The sequence below is a fragment of the Lepidochelys olivacea genome (assembly GCF_965140295.1).
Source record: "Lepidochelys olivacea isolate rLepOli2 genome assembly, chromosome: 5".
NCBI classification, from domain to species: Eukaryota; Metazoa; Chordata; order Testudines; family Cheloniidae; genus Lepidochelys; species Lepidochelys olivacea.
This window is the reverse complement of record NC_140415.1, coordinates 22,116,801-22,130,493: the sequence shown is the minus strand read 5'-3', so window position 1 is coordinate 22,130,493 and position 13,693 is coordinate 22,116,801. Positions and strand designations below refer to the sequence as shown.

Genomic DNA, 13,693 nt, shown 5'->3' with positions numbered 1-13,693 from the left:
CGTGACGCCATATTAAGTCTGTTATCATGCTTGAGGAGTTTATACTTGATAATGGATTGGCAAAATTTAAGTATAGAACTCACAACCAATTTGGGGTTTGTGCCCTGCTTCTTATCAGTCTGCCCAGAGATTGGTACTCATGCTCTTGAGTGACTGCAGGACAGCTTGATGGTGTGACTGAATCAAAACCCCAGATCTAATACACCTGGACTATGCAAATATAACTAAAATTTTGCAGCGCTGATCTATTCAGTTTTTAATATACATTTCAAATCTGAAATTAAAGCTATTTATTTCAAAACGTGTGCTACTTACCAGGCTTTCCAAGACTACTTAACTCTTCTGTAGAGAAATACATAAAAATAATGAAATTACAGTTTTGACAAACAAGAAGGAAAATAAACATTGGTTATAAAAATGATCAACTATCGTATTCTGTATTTAACAGAAGCTGAAGGCTAGAAAATCAAGCTCTAAAACCTGGACAAATTATTTAAAAAAAATCTGAATTTTTGTAGTTTAGTAAATTTATCCCTTCACAAGCTTCCACTACACCGCACACACAGAACAAAAAACTACAAGTTGATTTACATCAAAATACGAAATATGATTAGCTACGGTACTCAGATTTCATTATAGTGTCTATATCAGGGAATAGACACAACAGAAACACTAATGGGAAAAATATGTAGTATATACTTCACCGAATTAATCCACAGACATTCAAGCAGCTTTAATGACAAGTGAGAAAACAGACGGAATCACACATTTGAAGATATTTGTTTTTATGAACATTCTAAAATGGCAACATACTAAACAAGAATATATTTATTTAAAAAAGATAAATAAAGACATTTCTGGGATGATTTTCAGAAATGTCAAACATTCACAGGACTCTCTGATTTTTCATTTCAGGGATTTCAATGGGAGCTAAGGGAAAATTTATTTCAAGTGCCCGGAGACAGAGAAATCTAGACAGTCTTCTAGACTCACACCAAAGCAGAGGGCCCACACAAGACCAATCTGACGTTGAAGGTATTCTGTGTAAAGGGCTCAATACTGCAAGGTACTTAGCACCTACATGTTCCATTTACTTTTGGCACTTGGCCCCTCACATAGGCAGAACTAGTTCATAGGGCCTCATCCAAACTCTGTATATTGGTGAAAAAATGCTTCATAATAGCTTAATATTGCACTCTTCCCTGTTTCTTCCAATGTACCTGTTAATATTAGGGCTGTCAAACGATTTTAAAAAAAACAGTCACAATTAATTGCAGTTAAACAATAATAGCATACTAATTTAAATTCAGCATGGAAGTATGTCCTCTGGAATGGCGGTCAAAGCATTAAGGGGCATAAAAATGTTTCACATACCTAGCACGTAAATACCTTGCAACACCAGCTACAAAAGTGCCGTGTGAATGGCTGTTCTCACTTTCAGGTGACATTGTAAAGACGAAACGGGCAGCATTATCTCCCATAAATGTAAACAAACTTGTTTGTCTTAGCAATTGGCTGAACAAGAAGTAGGACTGAGTGGACTTGGAGCCCCTAAGTTTTACATTTTTTGTTTTCAAGTGCAGTTATGTAAAAAAAAATCTACATTTGTAAGTTGCATGTTCACAATAAAGAGACTGCACTACACTATTTGTATGAGGTGAATTTAAAAATACTATTTCATTTGTTTATCTTTTTTTACAGAGCAAATATTTGTAATAAAAAATAAAAATATAAAGTGAGCACTATACACTTGGTATTCTTTGTTGTAACTGAAATCAATATACTTGAAAATGTAAGAAAACATCCAAAAATATTTATAATACATTTAAATTGGTATTCTGTTATTGTTTAACAGTGTGATTATAACTGTGATTGTGACTTTTTTTAATCTAATTAATTTGTTGAGCAGTAATTGCTTTAGTTAACTGTGATTAACTGACAGCCTTAGTTACTACATATACATATTTTAAAAATTATGCTATGCCTGGTTTGATTGGAAAAGGTTAAATAAAATCTCCCTAAAATCTCTAAGTAAATTTCCTTTTGTACAGAAGCATACCATAAATAATGTATAGTTTAAGTAGTCAAGGTACGATATGGACATTAAGGGCCTGATCCTTGGCTCTCATTACATCCCCTCTGTACCATGAAGCAATGCAAAGAGGAAGTAAAGCTGCCCTAATAGAACAGCTGGAGAAAGGCATAAAGGCATAAGGCATTTGTGTAGGCATAAAGCTGGTGTAGAACTGGCAGAACCATCCCAATGCCACCCCCAACACAGAGGACACACTCCAGCAGTCTCTGCTTGCACAGGCCATTGCCAGCCAACATAAGTTATGAGAGTACTGCCGCTGCTCTAATTTACACTAGGTCTGAATCAGCAGCCACTGGTGCCTAGGGAGCTGCGCTTTTCCCAAGGATGTTACCCCTTTGCCTAGCTGAAGACATCCCAGCACCCTCATGTTTCATAAGAATCTGGTAAATTTTTCAAGCTTTGCACATGGCGATAGTGCAGAACCAAAATATTTTTGATGCACAGATGAAGAAAGTAGCTCATGATTTTGTTTAAAATGATAGAACCAGATGCAAAGGAGCAATGGGAAGCACATACATAAGTATCAAATTATGTTGCAAATCAATATGCTAGAGCACATTAAAGCCTTCAACTTCACACACTATTGTAGTTATAGATCCAGCAATCTCCATAATTCCTAGCATTCAGGATTATTTTTAAAGCCACCCACAACCAAAGATTTACTTTACCTTCCGTGCATTCCACTTCCATGGCTTTTCTTCCTTGTATTTTAAGAGAAAAATCTGAGTATAATTCATGCTCTCAATTGGTATACTACCAGAAGACGACAGCAGTTACTGCCAAACTGTACTGCTAAATATGGATAAATATTCATATTTTAAACAGCTCCATCTCTTGGTATTAGCACTGAAAAAATTTGGTTGCCACAGTTGAGGTATATACAATATTAGAGTGAAAATACAAATAAATAGTTATCATAAGTCTAAATTCATATTTACAATTCCAGTGCCTATAAAGACCAGTCTATAAATCATTAGAATATATTTTTCCCACTCTCTAGGTTCCTTTTGCAGGTGTACACATACACACACACACCCAAACAAACTGGATTATACATTTATTTGCCTTCACTGTGGGTAATTTCACTTGGTGCTATTTGTGCTTATGAAGGAAGTGAGCAACTGTAACTCAGTCACCACCACCACCAAAATTCTATAGGTGAAATCTCAATAGTCAGACCGGTCATTCTCTTGTCAAAGCACTGGCCCTATCTTTTGTTCACAAACTAGATGAACTGAATGACTTTTCACTATATACTAGCATGTTCAGAAACTTGATAAATTGCACAGAGATACTAGCAGAGGATCTTTAAGCACTTTAAAAATGTTAAGTTTCTAAAAATCCCTGTGTGCTGGGCAAACTGGAGTTACAGAAAGATTAAGTGACTTGTCCATGGCCATGCACTGGAAGCTTCAAATAGGAATTCTAATGCCAAGTCATCAGGGTTTATTTACCAGCTTTTATTATGCGTCAAATGAACAGAACCATTACCTATCATGACTTCTATCTTCTTGCTTTCTTGATTGTCTTGGTCATTAAACACATGACACCAATAGGTCCCCTGCTGTTCCATGTCCACATAAGACACCTATATAAAGCATCAGAACCACACATCTCAAAATATATAAAATGCATTTTCAGTTAAACCAATAAAAAGGAAAAATTCATAAAAATTAAGACTAAACATCCTTCACAAGATTTCAAATACAAAAGCCCTGATCCTGCAGCATAGGGATCTGTCTGCATGAAGCTTGTTGCAGGATTGGAGACAAAGAGCTGTACCACAAATCAGGGCTCTTGATTAATCGCAGTTAACTCACGCAATTAACTCAAAAAAATTAATCGTGATTAATCACCATTTTAATCGCACTATTAAACAATAGAATACCAATTGAAATTTATTAAATATTTTGGATGTTCTTCTACGTTTTCATATATATTGTATTCTGTGTTACAATTGAAATCAAAGTGTATATTATTTTTGATTACAAATATTTGCACTGTAAAATGATAAACAAAAGAAATAGTATTTTTCAATTCACCTCATACAACTACTGTAGTGCATGCTCTTTGTCGTGAAGGTGCAATTTACAAATGTACATTTTTTTTGGTTACATAACTGCACTCAAAAACAAAACAATGGAAAACTTCAGAGCCTACAAAGTCCACTCAGTCCTAATTCTTGTTCAGCCAATCACACCTTAGTGGCACCTTAGAGACTAACCAATTTATGTGAGCATGAGCTTTCATGAGCTACAGCTCACTTCATCGGATGCATTCAGTGGAAAACACAGTGAGGAGATTTATATACACACAGAACATGAAAAAATGGGTGTTACCAGCAGGAGAGTGGGGTGGGGGGGAACCTTTTGTAGTGATAATCAAGGTGGGCCATTGCCAGCAGTTAACAGGAACATCTGAGTGAACTTGCAGGCTCTACGATATTACATTGTTTTCTTTTTGAATGCAGTTATTTTTGTACACAATTATACATTCGTAAATTCAACTTTAATGATAAAGTGATTGCACTACAGTACTTGTATTAGGTAAATTGAAAAATACTGTTTCTTTTGTTTTTACAGTGCAAATATTTGTAATCAAAAATAAACAAAGTGAGCACTGTACACTTTGTATTCTGTGTTGTAATTGAAATCAATATATTTGAAAATCTAGAAAACATCCACAAATATTTAAATAAATGGTATTCTATTATTGTTTAATCACATGATTAATTTGTTTAATTGCTGACAACCCTACTACAAATCTATCTTGCTGATCTGAGATTAATTAAGCATGGAATACTACAGCTCAGGTGAGTTGAGAAAAATATTTGCCACATACAACATTCTCAGGTATGGCATAGAGAAAAGGTGCTGCAAACATTTAGTCCAAAATATAATCAATAAATGCATCCTACATCTCTTTGTAGCCTTCTGTTAAATTAAAGTCACTCTAGCCTGGGATACAAAAGTATCTTCCATGGCCTCCAACCAATTAATACCACCAGAGACACTGTTCCCCTAATTAAACTTATTTTAGAACTCTGCTCTCCAAAGGGACTCAAAACTACTATGGAAATACTAGCAATGGGACACCAAAAAATTGAAAGTGTTCTTATGCTATCTCATGGCTAAATGATTCTTATAATTTAAAGTCTCTGAGGCAAATAACTAAGATAAAAGTGGTTAAATTAGTTTAACCCCTCAATTACTTACCTTATATACCTTTCTGTTCCCATTTGTCAACAGAAGTCCATTTCTGAACCACTGGTAATGAGGAACTGGGTTTCCAACAGCACCACACTCTAGAACCAATGTGTCCCCTACCATCAGGTTTTGTGATTGGGGCTGAATGCAGATATGTATCTTGTTTTCAGGCAAACCAACCAAGCTTCCTTAAATTTAAAAAAAACAAGAAAGAGAGAGAAAAAACACACATACAAAAAGAATTCACTGAGAAGCAAGCCCAAGCTTTTTTACTGCTCTGTCTTAAATAGGGGAGAGTCTGAGACAAAGAGAGGTGGAGAATGATTAGTTTGCCTTTTATTTACTTCAATTTCACCATATAAGGAGGTACCTCTCCTAGTCTCTAGACTGTGACAAACTATTATTATTAATAATGTTTATTACAGTAGTGCCTAAGGACCTTAAAAATACAGTGAAAACAAACCATTAACCTTTTCCATACAAATCAGATCATCAACAACCAGACTTGCCCCAGCTCTGCTCCCACATCATCCTAACCACCTACAACAAAAATACTGCACACAGAGACCCCAAACCTCAGCCTGTTCCAGACTTCTGCTCAAACAGAAGGGCTTTGCAGCATGCCCTAAACAGCAGCAAATTCAGACGATTTTGGAATGGAGAAAGGAGAAAGAGCAAATTAGGGACCCTCACAACTGAGAGCAGCTGCCTCTCTAATAAAACCAAGGACTCTAATACCTCTGTGGATCACAACTACAGTAGTATGGCATGGGAAAAGTGCCTCTTTCAGGTAGGGAGGACTCAAGATATTTAGGGCTTGGCAAGTCAAAACCAAAACTTGGACATCCACCCAAAACTCAAAGGCAGTCAGTGAGGGTTCAAGAACACCAATATCATGTGCTCACAGCAAGATAAAGCACTGAACCACTGTATTCTGTTTCATCTTCTGTTTCCAAATAGATTTAAAGTGTAATACACGTACGCTGCAGTAATCTAATCTAAGTGACAGGGTGGGGATAACAATAATGAGAGCTGCATCCTACTGAAGGGGACACCATTTCTAGATCAGACCAAGATGAAAAGCCATCCTGGACACTACTCCGGTAAGATTGTGTAACAGTAGATAGGGGTTTAATGAGACTTAACCTTTCAATCCTTCAGGTAACTTGAAAATCTTTCTGGCCAACTATATTATATCCCAAATATATTACTCCATCCTCAGCTGAAATGAGATCCCCTCATTTTCAACAATGAGTAAACATGGAAGGCATATTTGAAAACATTCCCTCTTTGAAAAGACATGGTTCAAAAAATTAATTCCTCTTCCCATTCATGTTTTACATTCCTAAATTTAGTCATCAATAAGATAGTAAAGCCAGTTTTGATACCTCGCTGTTCATCACACACAGGGCCAAATGCAACAAGCCTTTCATGAATAAAATTCCACTGATTTTAGTGAGAGTTTTGCACAAAGGACTCAAAAGACTGAGCCATTACTCTACAGTATGTTTACTGCTATTCTGTCTACATAGCACCAATGAAGACTGTTACCAGTCTATAGACTATCCAATTTAAACCAATGTTTTAAAAAATGACTTGTGATTTTGGGTCCCTTTATATTTGGTTGACAGGGTCTGATTTCCAGAAAGTGCCAAGCCTCCACCCTCTGAAAACCAGGCCTCTTTAAGGCATTTAAAGTTGTAGGCATCCAAAAATTGAGGCACCCAAAAATTACTAGTCAGTTTTTAAAATCTTGGCCCTTAGTGATTACATATTTTCCAGCTTCACTTTATTTCCCGTCTCACTCACTTTTTGATGTACCCCTCATCTAAACAACAGTAGGCAAAACTTACAATATCACTACACAAACTGGTTAGCGACATTGCCAGAAAAATGAACGTGTTGGAACAATCCTCAACACCATAAGACCAATCGGCTTTGCCAGCAAAGATTAAGACTGACATAAGCAAAAAGCAATAAAATCATTATCTCACAATCCAGATGGGAAAAGAGGGGTAACATAACAGAGTTCATTTAATACAACTTTGATCATAATCTTCATACTGGAAAATGGTTGATATATATTTGTCAGTTATCAATTTCTACATAAGTGTGGCAGGAAAGTATTATTTTGGCTCCATATGTAACAAAATTGATTCATTCAATTTATGGGCCAGATTCTCACTTGGTGTATCACCACCGAAGTCAATAAAGCTGCACCACTTTACACCAGCTGAGGATCTGGTCCATTATTCATAGCAGTCCAAACTGAACTCTCTCTATGTTAATACATACAGCGAATAGACAGAAAAGTTAATATTGCAAACAACAGATAATCACTCTTTCCTCTAGGGACCAGCATGCACTGCTGGAGGATTGGAAAACCAATCCTCCTTTTATCCAGATTTTTCTTTGCAATTCATATTGGAAATAATACTGTTAAGGACCTGATTTTGAGTACTTTCTGCAAGCTTCTCAGCACCCTTAGCTCCTGTTGAAGTCATTAGGAGGTTTAAGGGACTTAGTACATTGTAGATGCAGCTCTGCATCTCCCACAATTGGGATCAGTAGTATATGTTTCCAACATATAACTTTCAGTATGCTTTTATGTATATATTTTATCAACTGCAGCTATACCTGTTAAAGGATTCTTAGAGTGAGATTTAGATAGAAGATTTCACTGAGGACGTGTTCAGCATCTAAAAAGAAGTGTACCACCACTGAAATGTCTCCCATAAGTTCTGTTTACCTGAACACATAACACTATATTTAATAGCGTTAGTTGACAACTCCCAACAATGTTATAAGCCCCAGTACCACTTTGTGATCTATTATAGGACATTAATTCAACTACGGAATATTCAAGGCTGAATGCTCTTCTGTAGGAAGCTCCTCCAGTGTTACAAATTGAATGCTCATGATGTACTACCACCACAGCATGCAGGGATCAGCATCTTAACTCTGAAACTTTGACAGCTGTTGTTGCTGAAGCAGAACTACAACTGTTTGCCACAGAAACCAGCTGCAGTTCAGATTCTGACCCTTTTGGTGCCCCCAAAGTATATTTTCAGTGCAGTGGAGTATATTATGCTTTAAGGATATGCTACTGTTGGCTTTATTTGCTGGTTTTGACTTTCAATGAAACAAGAGTAAGCATTACCAACATAAAATATTTTGATTACAGGTAAACCAAACATAGGATTTTGTTTTTTTCGGTTAAAAACAAAAAACCCTAATCCAGGACACAACTTGCCTGCTTGCCTACATTGTTGTGGTTCACATAAAATTAAATCCAGATTCAAACAACTCCGGGTTTATTTTTACAAGACCCCAAAACCTAGCTGACATGGTTTTGTATAACCAAAACCGAGTCTTCCTGTTTCATCCTCAATACTTATTTGATATATTTATATATTAGATGCTTCTTAGCACAAAGCTATTATCTGAAAGACATTTAAAACTGGAGAGAGGGATTTAAAAATTAAATGGTTAACAGTGTGGCTACCTGAGAAATGCATTCTGTAGATTTCAGGATTAGTGGTTTAAATATAAAGCAATGGAAGTTACACTTTTGGACTATTTACTTATACCCTCTTCACTCTCTCAATGGTGATTGTGAAGAGTTGCATGGCAGCCCCTGACCTGCCTGCAGGGATGTGCATGCATGAACTAAATTCCTCTCACCACCAGTTTATGTTGCTGCAGATGGCTGGCAGTGAACATTTTAGGGGGTTACAGTGAAACTGCAATATTGTCACCAAGTTTAGCGTGTCAATATTTGTTTAATTCAAATAGCCAAGTTTGACAGTGAATCTATTAACAACAACAGAATTAATGGGCTCTTCTATAGTACTAGAAGTGCTTTATAAACACCACTCACCTCTTTGTTCTGACTCCTAGATAAAGTTTCTTCCTAAACAAAACTGTGTTCACAAATATATTAATATAGAAACTGATAAAATATTGAGATTAAATACATTTCTATTGTATATACAGAAGCAACTTCACTGTGAGGAATTTAAATATGCATGGGATGTCTGGTAAAACAAAAAAACCCACGGTAGCAAGTGCAGACTTTCCCAGAAAGAAAACATCATGAAGCTTGTGTGGTCACTCATGTCATGCTGATAATAGCTCATCTTAATTAATTAGCCTCTTACAGTTTGTATGGCAAATTCCACCTTCTCTGTATGTGTATATATCCTCTTACTATATGTTCCATTCAATGCATCCGATGAAGTGGGATGTAGCCCACGAAAGCTTATGCTCTAATAAATTTGTTAGTCTCTAAGGTGCCACAAGTACTCTCTGATACAGACTAACACAGCTGCTACTCTGAAACCTGTCATCTCAATGTGTTTAAATTTAAGGTACAGAATATGCAGACACATGTTGGCATCTAACCTGACAATCACTTGTGGATTAAGAGCTCATAACAATATGTATTGTATGCATTGACTCCCTTTGTCCCATTCTACAATGTCCGAGCAACACAGCGTGTACAGCACGCTGTATTTCAGAGATCCTACAAAATATATGCTCGAGCAAGAGATAAGAGAGTTAAAGACTAACTAGAAGCTTCAACTAATTTTCACATTTTGGGGGGAATTAAGTCAGAACCTCCAATTTCTTTCCTTAAGGTGATCTGCAAAGGAAAACAAAAATTGCCCTCTTTGAATAGCAGTTGAGTACTCCATTGAAATCTCTTATGGGCATCCCAGAAAAAAGATTGAAAGAAAGGCCCAAGTCCTAGTATTCTGCATTAGAAAATCAGATCTCATCTACTCTGATTTTCCAGAAAGCTGATTAATAACTAGAGAGCAAACAAAATTATGGCTTCCTTGGTGCAAAGGAGGTAGCGCTGGCTGAAAATTTACTGACAGAACTGTTTTCCATCAGAAAGTATCAATTTGACAAAATTGAAACATTTCTGGGAACTGTGAAGTCTCACTTTGGTGGAGAGGAGTCTAACGAGCCTAGTTCAGCCTTAACAAGGCATCCTGTAAGGCTTCCCCTGCATGGATTGGGCGGGTGTGGGGGGAAGAGCTTAAAAAGGGAAAACCTGCTGCAAGAAGGCTGCTATACCTCAGAGATTGCTGACCACAGACAGAAATCAGCCAAGAGAGATACTTGCAGGCCTTAGCCACCCCTGAAACTGCGTGGACCAGCTGATAAACCAGATGCCCCAAGAGGAGGTACTGGAGGTAGACCAGCTGAAAAGGCAAGCCCCAAAGGGCTGACCCCAGAAAGACTACCTGACTAGAGACAGGCAAGCTTTGCCTTTCTTTTCCTGTGATTTCTCTTTCTTACGCAAGGGAAAGAGAGAGAAATGGACCTTTCTTTTGTTTGGAGAACGCCTCATGTGGTACAAACAGGGGGAGAGCATCATAAATAATTTGGGTTGGGATCTGGTCTGGACTCAGGGAATCCCCAACCTCCACAGAAATGTATTAACTTCCTGTGAAAATTTTGATGAAATTATCAAAACATTTTCTTTTGACTTACTCTTTTGAGATAATATAAACAAAAGAGCAACAGGTTTCCTTTTCATAAAGTGCAAATGAAATATTTTTGTAATAATTTCAAATATTGACTTTGTCCTGATTTGGGACAAAACCAAAGTTTAAAAATCTCAGAATTTCCTGCAGGACAGAAACTCTGAAAGGAGGTGAAACTCGAACAATTGTGATGGGAAGGAATTTTTAGGCAAATTGTTTTTATTAACTTCTCAGATGCCTGACAAACAATCAGTTTAGAAAGCTCCCCCTTGTGCTCTTAGAACTCCAGTAAAAAGAGAAGGTAGGACTGGCTATTCTTGAAACACGATTAAACAAAAAAAAAAACAAAAAACAAAAAAGCATTTTACCCCTGTAAAAGCCATACAGACCTTCAGGCTTTCTTTATATATGCCAAAAGGAAATAAAACAACACAAAGTGGGTTTCCCTTTTTCAGATTACCTTTGAAGACCAGAGCAACTGTCACTGAAGGTTCTCCATTACACAGGTTGTGAGCAACCCCGACATGGACCCTCACAGCCAGTCTCCCCTTTGCATAGGGGAAAAAAAACCCAAAACCATCCATAACATTCAGGACCATTGTCAAGGGACTCTCAATGGCTGTGGAGGACGACTGGTTTCCCCTTAGTCTGCACATTCTATTACTTTTTATGATCTCCCCATGCAAAGCTCACTGTTGAGGAAGGAAATGAGCTACTGTAAAGGCTGACAGGCTTACCATCCAACTTTCAACACTGGTCAACTTAAAATTTGCTAAGTCTATTGCTAGTGTTATTGAACTGCAGAAACACACTATTACTAGTGTTATTGAACTGCAGAAACATACACCTATGTGAGGAAGTCACACTGACAATTTAGTACTTTATATCAGCTTGCAGTGGTTTGTTGTTTCGGACACTTTGATTGCAGAGTTCTGTCACCTCTTGACCTAACAGACATCTGTATGTTTCCAAGTTCCTTGGGTTGGTACAGATTTAAACTATGTCTCCCCGTGTGTGGATGATGGGAGGCAAAACAGTTGTACCACACATGCTACAAATTCTAGAGTCATAACCAGCGTTCATTTGCTGCAATTCTGCAGCTGCAGAAATTACCATTTATCCAATGTCCCACAAAATCCAAGTCAAACTGCTTCTCTAACTAGTCAAAGAATTAGTAAGGGTTAGCATCAGTTGTAAACAGAGGGGTTCAAAGCCTCCTTCCTGGGTGTTTATGTCCTGACTGCTCAACAAATAAAAGTAGTAGGAGTGCAGCAAACATGCCAACCCAGGGCCATTGAGAGTTGCTGCCTCCTTCTTTGGGTTCATTATTTCTTATTTAAATTTAATCAGAGCCCAATGGATGGCACCTCAGTTGCTTAGCTTAAGATACAGAAATGGTGCAAGGTTTGTCCTTTCTACCCTCCGGTGGAGCAGGGTTAGGGGAATGGATGGAAAACATTTCTTAGGTAAAGTTGCAAGTGGAGGTTTTCAAAAAGGCCTAAGGAAATCAGGTGTCCAACTCCCATTAGGGATCTAAATAACATTTAAAAAAAGTAAGCGTTTAAAGTATTAAAATTGTACCATTTAAACATTTAACTGTTAGGCTCTGCTGCCTCCCCAGGCGCCAAGGATCTTGGCTGCTACCCCAGTGCCTAGAGACTCCACTCACTGCTGGGCCCATGCTTGGAGTCCTGGCTGCCGTCCCACGTGCCCAGCTCCTGCCCTGGGGCTGGCGGCGGGCATGGGGCCGGTGGCGGGGAGGACCTGTGGCACGGGGGGGAGGTGGCAGTCAGGACCCATGGCACGGGGGATGGGGGGCAGCCGGAGTTTAAATGTTAACCAGAACACCTTACCAACAAGACAGTTAATTGGTTAATATTTTACATCCCTAACTCCTATTAGCCTTTGAAAATGCCAGCTGGCAAGTATAAGGGCCACATACATACTGAGTAAAGTCACTATATAAGCACATGGTATTATATAAGGAAAGCTGAATAAAGATCCTTCTGGATTCCAGCACCACTGCGCCTAGACTTCTTCCCAGCCCCGTAGGCTCAGTTTGTTGCCTCATTATATCTTACAATGTCTGGAAAACACTAAAGGCGCTAAAAGCTAGCCATCCCCCTCCTCTCACAGGCTTCTTGCTTTAGACACATATACATCTGTTAAATAAAACTTCATTGTGACTTTAATTTCATCGGAGAGGGGGAAAGAGGAGAAAAGAATGTTAATGTTTTGTTGCCAATGCGATACAGTGCATTGCTTTCTATTTGTATCTATCCAGGCTTGGCAGAATTCAATTTTTTTTTTAATAATTTCAATGGCTATATCAATGTTTTTTGTAAGCTTTTTTATTTTTCTCTATCTTAGTTTCACAGTTCTGCAAAAATTATGGGGTTTTAAGCATTTTTTTCATCAATTTAAATGTTCATAGTTCCAGGAAATTGGGGGAGGTCAGATAATTATTAATTACAGTAGACTTTGCGATTCAAAAAGTTTAAGCTTTATAATCACTAAAAAACAATTTGTCAACATCAATTTCTCAACATCACATGTCAAAATATACAAAGTAAATATCCTTAAATCAAATTCTAAGTTCTCAAGTAGCATTCTTCTTACTTTGCCTCTATAAATTTGTTAACTTTTTTGTGTACAATGAAATCAATGCTTACAGACATTTACTGATAATCTAATCTCTTCGTGCCTCTCTCATATTATATATGTCATAAATATAAAGGGAAGGCTAACCACCTTTAAATCCCTCCTGGCCAGAGGAAAAAACCCTTTCACCTGTAAAGGGTTAAGAAGCTAAAGCTAACCTTGCTAGCACCTGACCAAAATGACCAATGAGGAGACAAGAGACTTTCAAAGCTGGGGGGAGGAAACAAAGTGTT

General features: G+C 37.6%; 1 protein-coding gene across 2 annotated transcripts in view; it reads right to left on the bottom strand.

Annotated features, from left to right (window-relative positions):
* MALT1 (MALT1 paracaspase) overlaps positions 1-13,693 on the bottom strand; it is an 80,336-nt gene that overhangs the window by 43,609 nt on the left and 23,034 nt on the right. The window contains exons 5-8 of one of the 2 annotated variants that reach the window (XM_084629501.1): positions 5,311-5,489; positions 3,587-3,683; positions 2,764-2,796; positions 316-342 (exon numbers count right to left, since the gene is read on the bottom strand). In XM_084629501.1, the coding sequence (XP_084485627.1) occupies positions 316-342; positions 2,764-2,796; positions 3,587-3,683; positions 5,311-5,489 (336 nt within the window). The remainder of the gene's footprint in view (positions 1-315; positions 343-2,763; positions 2,797-3,586; positions 3,684-5,310; positions 5,490-13,693) is intronic. The other variant, XM_084629502.1, reaches the window with a different exon arrangement.